Consider the following 9,068-nt stretch of genomic DNA (forward strand, 5'->3'; position numbering starts at 1 on the left):
TATTTGGCTGAGAGTGCAACCAGAAGTACGTAGCACTCTGCCACACTTCCTGGTAGTATGATGCAGACTATTTAGACCCAAGTTGCCAAGTATTGTTAGCTCGCCACTAATGGAAAAGCACTTCTTGCAATGCTCTTAAGAGAGCAGTGCTCACTATTGAAAACAGAAACCTCAACGCAAATGAAAATTGCTCTATTTTATTGATATGGCGTTGAGAGCATAACGCACATGATTAAATGGCCAATCCTTTGCGAAAAACCAAGTAAATAAAATGGCATGCGACATCATTTAATTCAAGCGTAAAGAGATCAAAAGGTATGGCCAAGAAGCTAAATAAATGAAACTCATGAACTCTGCTGCTCACTATAGGCGTCTAATGTAAATCGGGTCCAGAACATAACTGCTTCTCTTAAGCAATTGCAACTCCACTTCAAAGGCAAATCACAAATGATTAAGCATCGGTGAATTTAAGTGATTCAAAAAAAATTCACAAAGACCTGCTTTGAAAAAATTGCTATTTTCTTTATAAAGAATGTTAAGGCACTTTAATATAGGAAGAACACAGAGTTTATTCAAAAACTAGAAATAAAAATAGCGCATACAAGTCAATTTGTAAAATTATGCAGAAAGATTGAACAGTGTCCCTGGGAGTTTGTGCCGCCCATCAGGGTGACAGCTTTAGGCCTGATGGCAGTAATCCTCAATGTGTCACATTGCCCTTTAGTGGCGATCTGGTCTATTACAAGTTTGAAGATATTTATAAATATGACTTAGAAAATAGTTATTTATTCCTATTCCAACGTGAATAAGAGGGAATAATAAAGACTGGATACGTATATTCCCTAGGGCAACAAGTTTGCGGTCTGAAAACTTCACGATAATTCGTTAAAATACAATTGTCATTTTAAAGATCTGGAAATCAAATCATATGCACTTTGTCAAAATAGTGCATGCTTCTTGAATTTGAGAATGGCATATCAAAATGATATATCTCAATAAAAAACTTTATTACAATTTTATTGTTTCTGGACTCATTTACCACTCGAACATAGATATAGTCATTTTTATTGAAATGCTTTTAAAACCATATTTTACGTTATGACTTCGGGAATAAGTACGAAACCAAAAAAGGTTAAGTTAAATGCACGTTACGATCAACAAATTGCTGTAAAAGTGACAATAAAATGCTTCACACGAAAGTGCCTTAAATAAGGGCAGGCAATGTTTTAATACTTACGTGGTGTCATTTAGTATTTGTTTACGAAAAATTTGATAAAAATGTGTAGAGTTGTAAGGTGAATGCTTAAAAATAATGTGTACCATTTAGTTACCGAGCAGAATGCTTAAAATATGACCCTCCATTCGTTAGTCTTAAATTCCAGCCTAACTTAGCAAACATTGCTGATACTGAACTTAGAAAGGTGTTGCCACAACTTAACCTCCATGTGGTTTGGCCGCGACGAGCCTATGTATGCCTTCACCCGCGATGTCATCACGGTGGTGATTGTCGGGATGACGCTTCTGCCTCAAAGCACACACGACAACGCCAATCACTTTTAGGCTATCTCTGCGCTACCCAATCCATTAGGCCTTTGGCTTTAACTTTCTTCTCTTCTACTCTACCATCTTCGTCCAATTCTGCTCCTATCCTTTTGCGAAATCACACTTTCACAAGTCTTAAGGAAAAAGGTGATCTAAATGACCTTACCCACCCCAAGCATCATAATTTTTCGGCAAAGTAGAGAAAACCGTGGGAGTTGTGGGAGAGGTATCACTTCTTCATCCACGACATGGCTGAATTTGTTAAAGTATCGGTCATTCCGTCACATTCGACAATGGATTTTCGTGCAGCGTTAATATAATCCTAGTATTTGCCTTCCAGTGTAGAATCAATCGGTAATCAGTGCACTTAGAAACACTAATCGAGCAGCATAACGTAGTATACAGTAGGTCAAAAGCGCCACTTAATTAGATCATTAACGATGATGCAAGGGAAGGAGGTGAGATGGGTTCACTCATCGGTCCTTAGATTTGGGGGCTGGACGGACTAGAAGTGATTGGTTATGGCCCACCATTTGCAACCAAAGAATAATTTCTTTCTTTGGTAATTCGTTACTGATTGGGAACAACGCATCAAATTTAGAAGAAGATTCTAGGCGATGGCACTTGATATCAGCATCATAGCTTAGCAATCTTTTGGGTCTAAGCATTAGCCTCTGATCTCTACGACTGGAGGAGTGGTAAAGCGGTAGTCTGGTGATGCAGAAAGGCCTGTGTTGTATGGCAACCACGAAACCATAACTGATGGGCTAGGGGGTGCTTTTGGAGAAGATACATGATTGCTCCAAAGATGAAGCAAATAATCGTAACTATTAGCATCACCTCGTTTATATGTAGCTATTAAACCCATTTAAGGCGAAGTAGGCAGTCTGTTTTAATCTGGATGTGGCATATCTGGGCGAATAATACATTACAGAACAACACACTTTGATAGAGGCTGTGGCACCAGCTCGACACGACTGCTTTGCCCCCTTACCGTTGAGTTAGGTGACAATATGCTCCATGTGATGTTTTGTAATTGTGGTAATAATTTCTATCTGTGGCAGACGACATTTTAAGAAGTAATGCCTCATTCTTCACGAGTCACCTCCATCTCTTTGCCAACTTTCAACCACTCACCAATTTTACAAGTATTAAGGGTTTTTTATTACAAAAGAGGGGTGTGTCTATCTTTCAGTCGATGATGTTGTGAGCAATCCAATTGGAATCATGCGCATACTTTCTTAAATTCTGCTTTTTAGACCATGCGGCAGTAGATTATCTCTTACTCTGTTACGTAAATGATCCATTCAGGTAAGTTAATCCTTGTGTTCTTAAATAAAATCGGTATATTCGGTTGTGCTTATCCTTTCTAAGTGGCTACGTTGATAGATAAGCAATCCTTTTTGTGAAGGAGTTACACTTTTCATGCAACATTAAATGCATGCTTCCTTACTTTGGCAATCCTCAAATGACCTTTAAGGAAGGCTGATATAAGGACGATAGTGATGTAAAAATAAGTAAAAGAAGAAGAAATACAATACTTATATCAACTTGGCAGTTAGGATAGGGGTAAACGCACAAAATTAAATAAGAAATGACTTTTTCGGAATGCACTAACTTCATAAGGGTGCACTGTCAGCAAATGAAAGTGCTTTGAGTTGCTAGGTCAAAATTAGATGGTGGTTAATGTGACGTCTCAGTTCAGTCGTTCAATCGCTTGTACAACTAAACCCACACCAGTAGGTTACAAAAAATGGTTTGAGGAAAGACATTATGCTTTCTCGGTTGACATGAGTGTGACGGAAGCCTGAGAGCTAGCTAGAATAAATGAAACCCGTGGGTAATAAGCTTAGCAGAACTGACCCAGGTGCGCGTGATGACAGTCGAATGGAAGTGTGGATCGAGGGCCAGGAAGGCAACCATGCTAACAACTAAGCTAACATAAAAGGGATTGCACTGCATGATCACTTTACAAGGAGGCAATCAATGATAGAGAAATAAACAGTTATGCAGGATGGCCTATAGACGTGCATTTTACTCAAAGATTGTAAGCCCCTGAACACCTTGTGACCTATCTATTCAAAACCTATTCGATCTTCTCCTTTGCCTTTCGATTGCATCATTTGCCGGCTCCTCTTCCTCTTTCCAGTGCAGCAATCTCTAGCAACCACATAGATCTATTTAAAATTTTTTTTACACTGTTTAAGGGCTAATGTGACAGTTATTTGTACTATGGGTACGTGCAACTGAGTCGATTTGCAAATTCCCAGTGAGGTGATGGGCATTAGGCCATCGTTTTTCTCTGAGTTCTCCCAAAACGAGGATCTTAGTAGGTGCTTGAGATCAACTGCTCCAGGATGGTAAGTTGGCCACAAGAATTCCGCATCGTAAGTTAATCTGAAGGGATACGTTGTGGCTTTTTTTTCTTTTTATGGACATCAGAGCTTGAAATGGATACTTTCGTTTATACATATCATTTTTATTTTTGCCAGGAGGACGTTGTAATGATTTGGTAACTGCGTTGTGAAGCAGCGGTGGTGGGTATACTTTATTTTGCACCTTTATCAAGGGAGGGTAAGGTTAGCTTAGGGTAGATGGACGCTTAATTCATGCAGTGTAGCCAAACCTCATTTTTTGATTTGACCAATCTTTGTCACCTTTTTAATAGTGTATTCAGAGTCTACTTAGCCTTCCTTCATTCCTTGTACTGGTGTACATTAGCGTTGTGCACGCTGTCTTTCACTTGAATCGTAAAAAATACTGTGATACGCCTTTGATGAATTCTCTGTGTATGTATGCCACAAAGACATTAGGGGTCGAACTCATCCACTCAAGATTAGTGCAAGTTAATAGGATGCAACGTCAACATTGCAGTGTCCTCCTTCTCTTCTGCATTTAACATGAACATCATTAGCATTCACTGACTAGATTTCAGATGCACTGCGAATTCCATTTACTGGAACACAGGAAAAACTGCTCAATAACTACGAGTCAGCTCTGCTTTACTTCTTTACTTACTTGCCAAATTCAACATGTGTGGAAGGCATATATTTGCATAGCGATGTTAGTAAGTAACAATAAAGGGCACTCCTATCGGAAATACTTTTGACTAAGTCCCATTTACAAAAAAACATGCCAGGTCTAAAAACAACTGAGAAGGGAAAAAATAATTAATCTGTTTTTACCTACTGCAACATTAAAGCACTTTCAAGAAGCTGAGCTCTAATTAGCTGAAATTGAGGGATACTCTGGTGAAAAAATCTTCAAGAAAATTTGCGTAACTTATTTTCAGTCATGTTTCAAATATAAAAATTAAAGTTGAAGCAGCAAAAGGGCGAAACGGCCATGTAGTCATGTATAATGTAGGCCGTAGGAGTGAAATGCTGATTTAAGGTTCTCGACTACCAAGTGCCCACCTGCTTAAACTCTCCAAATGCAATCCATCTCATCCTTGTCATAGTGACATAATAGCTGTGCCATCACAGTCACATGGGGAAAACAAGTCGTTTTATAGGCCTAGCGATTAAGAATGGGCAAAGCCACTTACTGAAAAACTCGTCGAGGCTGAATGACAAGCATAATAAGGAATGCATTAATCGAACACCAGATTTGACTAATTCCGGAAGATCCATAATTTGAGATCAAGATGACAGCATTACATTTTGCTGTAGGTGTCCATTCAAAGCAATTCCTCCGAATTAGATTTGTCTGGGTTGAGCGTAGCTAACTACTAGGCTACCATGACTTTGCAGTGTTTGCGCCTGACTCGTCTCTGTCAGGAGTCGAATCTGATGGCAGCTTGCCTCAAAGAATTCCGCTCTAGTCCGCAATCTTCGTTCCTTGAAATTGTCAGAAAATGGAATTCCTTGGTTTTTGAAAGACTTTTGAAATTTGGAGAATCGGAATGCTGGCTTACAAGGAATAATTTCTGTTATGCTATGTTAACTGATATTTATGAGTGGATGTGTTTCTGACCGATAGAAGACACTTACGTGGCCTCTTTATTGGTGTATTTAGATAATCGTCAAAGAGCGCAAGGTGTAGGAGCTTAGGAATAATCAGCTAAGGAGTAATTGGCTGCACTGTCTATCCTGTGCTGTCTTTTAATTCAAGGAGTTGTAGACACTGAGCCCTTATGATAATGTCCGGACGATGGCTTCCTGTTAGATAGTGTGCGAAGAGCCGGGTGCGAGAAGTCCTTCCTACTTTGCAACTACAATTTTCTGCAGAATTGCGGACCATTATGAATGGTGGATTATGGGAAAGGTGCGTTGTGGCCTTGATCATGACGCAAACTTGAAGTAGGACCGCTGATGGATAGGTATCTGAGAAACTGGAAGGGAAGTGAGGCAGGCAGGGATCAAGGCAGAGTGTTTGAGAGATAGAAGACTATACATATTAAGAGAGGTGCCTGGAGGACCAGTGAGTGAGGCAGGGATCAACGGTTGCAGTGTGTGAGTATCTAGTGAAGTTGAGAAGCAGAAAGCTAGGAGTGGCATGAAAGCGGTGGTCAACTGGAGGTTGGTGATTGGGAAACTGGATTTTCGGCTGGAACAAACAGGAAAAGCGTAGAAGAGCTGAGATCTTTGGGTAGGGGACTCGGATTATGATAATTTTAGCAACTGTAGTTCATGAGTAAGATGGCCTCTTAGCTACAACCATGGCTTAATTCCAAATGATCTCTTTTAGGCACGAAACCTCTCAAAAGATTTCCCGCTCTTTGATTCTGCCCTAGGTCTTGGAAACTTGGGAGGAATTGGGGTAGTTAAAAAAACTACTAAAATTTTGTAGAGATGGCTAATTGGAGAATTAGACAGGTTTTGAGGTAAGAAGCTAATTAATTTAAGATTAAATAAGGTAGATAAGTAGGGAACTAATTTTTTGGAAAGGTACGGAGTTAGAAGAAAGGTAGAGATCTATTGCTGTGGAGAGAAAGGAGGCTAGAGATCTACCAAAGGAGAGAGGCAGACTGGCAGATATTCCTATCAGCAGAGGGGTGGCTAACGCGAATTCTGGAGGGGTTACTCTGCAGGCAGGTATGTATCTATGGAGTTGGTGAGGTGGAGGACTGGATGATTTTGTAGGCAGTGGGGTAGACAGGGTAATCACTATTGCGGAATCGCGAAAATCTTTCTCTTACTCTACAAACATAAAACTTGCTGGCACTTGGCACTGGTAGATCTTCTGTGAATTAAAAGGTCACTTAGACTTGTCGGCTGCTTGGTGAGCAACCTTGGTGAAGAGGTGCAAAATTGGCTTATAGAGGATAACACGACACAGTAGCTAGAGGTGAGTGGAGCTTCACCTCCTTCAGATACGCTTTCTGACCAGCCGACAGCCTTCGAGATTGTGGCAACAGCCATATTTACCCTGTGATGCGTAGTTCTGGTGATAGTTTTTAAGCCGAGCCGAGGTTTCGCTTTAAAGCTATTCAGTAGCGCAATATGCGTTTTGACATCCCAATCAAATCTCACCAATCCTGTAATGGTGAGGTCGCAGCAATCGATTTTCTCGCCTTCACTACCAACAACATGGACGGGGTGTGTTGAATACTTCCTCTGCTGCTATAGATGCTGGATTCTGTCTGATATTTCATTTTGGAGGTGGTTTTGCGAAACAGACTTTTCACCAATCCAGTTGAACTTATTTGTTTTTTGCTAATAAAAACCTCTTTTCCATTTTTTGAGGTAAATGTGCCTAATTTTTTGTGTCTTCCTCAATTCGTCCTACTTGCTTGTCAAGCGTGTGCACATCCATGCCTTCCTAAATGGTGATGCCAGTGACTCTGTGATGAAGCTTTGACTCGAAGGAATTGCTTTAGCTTGAGTGAGTCTAAACACGAAGCTTGCTTCCCTTCTTCTTGATCAAACACTGACCCTCCGTGTGCAAGTCAGACGACTTGCCGATGGAACTTAGACTGTTGCCATGAATGGGGTTGGCAGTTCGGCCTACGTTGCCGTACCTAGCAGAATTACTGAAGTGGTTTGGTTGTAGCTACAATAGTAAGATGTAAGACTGATTTACTGGAGTAGCCTCTGGGTGAGGTGGGACCTGCATATCACAGCTGGAAAACTCACGAGTAAAAAATAGATTATAGTCATGGTGTTGAACTAGTCTGAGCACTATCAACTTTTATTAATCCAAATAGGCAGAAAAAGAAGCTTCACGTGACTTAAGCTTCAGCCTAAAATGATTGGAAAACAAAGGATCATTTACGTTATTTCGGGAAACGAACTATTGGAATAGAGGTCCTTACTTATGTCAAAGTCCACCAGAGCTATTTCAGTCTATTTGTAAGGTATACTGAATACCACTACAACATCTGTGCTTCAGAAGGAAACGAATATGACCTTACCTATTCTTTGATAAAATAATAAATTAACCAAACATGTTTAACCTACCGTGCATAGTCTAATTCTTTAGTTTGCATAATTTTGCGAGCAACTCGTAAGGTAAGTGTGTGCATTGTGTACATTACTTTGATTTATTTAAATCAACAATGCATTAGTGTCTTTTTAGGTCATACGCAATTAAAATTAGAAAAGTTGGTTTCACCTTAGGCAAACCTTTTGTAAATATAAGCTATCGAACTGTTAGCTCCAAAAATAGCCAGGCAGCGGGATATGAAATATTGCGTTGGTTTCAATAAGGCTGCATTGCAGAAATTCTACAATAGCGTGTAATTAGAAAAATTTGGATCTCATAGGGTAAGCTTGGTGCAAGAATGGTACAAACTCTGCATTTTCACCTCATTGGCAGGTGCTTGGGACTAACATGGGAAGGCAAATAACATTATAACAAATAGTCATACCTTTTTCAGATTGTGCTGTAACACATTGAAGCGCATTATCGTATTTGAGTATACTTATCTGATCTGTAGCTGGTATTTCAGTTTGATTTGGATATATTATAGTCAGTGCACTCAAATGCGATTGTTTGCACTATAAATTAAAGAGCATTTGATTGTAGTACGCATGTATATTAACTTAGAGTGGACCCGTTTTGTGTATATATGCAATTACTAAGTTACTCTCACAATCACATTGTAGCAGCGATTGCTGAGTTCCAAGATCTATCAAACGATAAACATAATTGCTTAAGAAACTCACACTCTACGGAGATTTATTAAATCAACTCAATAGAGAGTTAGACTCATCTATCCGCCGTTTAAAGGAAGGGCGGTTTGACTAAGTTATAAAAGTGGGAAATTGGAAGAATGTTGTGTCACATTAAGGGCGACTTTCCTATTGGATGCTCAGGAGTTGCACTACCTATCTTTGGCTCATGCATCACCTCATTCATCCAGCGGGATGAGGAAACTAGGACTAATTTATACTGACGCACCATGTCTGACCCCAGTGGTCTTTAAGGAATTGCAGCTGAAATTAAGCAGCAGCACTGTAATCCGTTGCTTGGTACAAGGTTACACAGTGTTGGTAACTAAAGATAAACAACGTAATATTATATTGTCAAGCATGTTACATGCATTGCATTGTAGCTCCTATCATTAAATGCTCCAATTCTTC

The 9,068-nt window shown here is 39.8% G+C and overlaps 1 protein-coding gene across 1 annotated transcript in view; it reads left to right on the forward strand. All coding sequences in view use genetic code 11, as the record gives it.

Moving 5' to 3' along the window:
* The window catches only part of EGR_07712 (hypothetical protein), a gene marked incomplete at both ends in the record, with an annotated part of 8,746 nt that extends 7,747 nt beyond the window's left edge, over nucleotides 1-999 (forward strand). The window contains one exon of the mRNA XM_024496961.1: nucleotides 911-999. Within this exon, the coding sequence (XP_024348666.1) occupies nucleotides 911-999 (89 nt within the window). The remainder of the gene's footprint in view (nucleotides 1-910) is intronic.
* Nucleotides 1,000-9,068: the final 8,069 nt, after the last annotated feature.

The sequence above is a fragment of the Echinococcus granulosus genome (genome assembly GCF_000524195.1).
Source record: "Echinococcus granulosus chromosome Unknown EG_S00084, whole genome shotgun sequence".
NCBI classification, from domain to species: Eukaryota; Metazoa; Platyhelminthes; class Cestoda; order Cyclophyllidea; family Taeniidae; genus Echinococcus; species Echinococcus granulosus.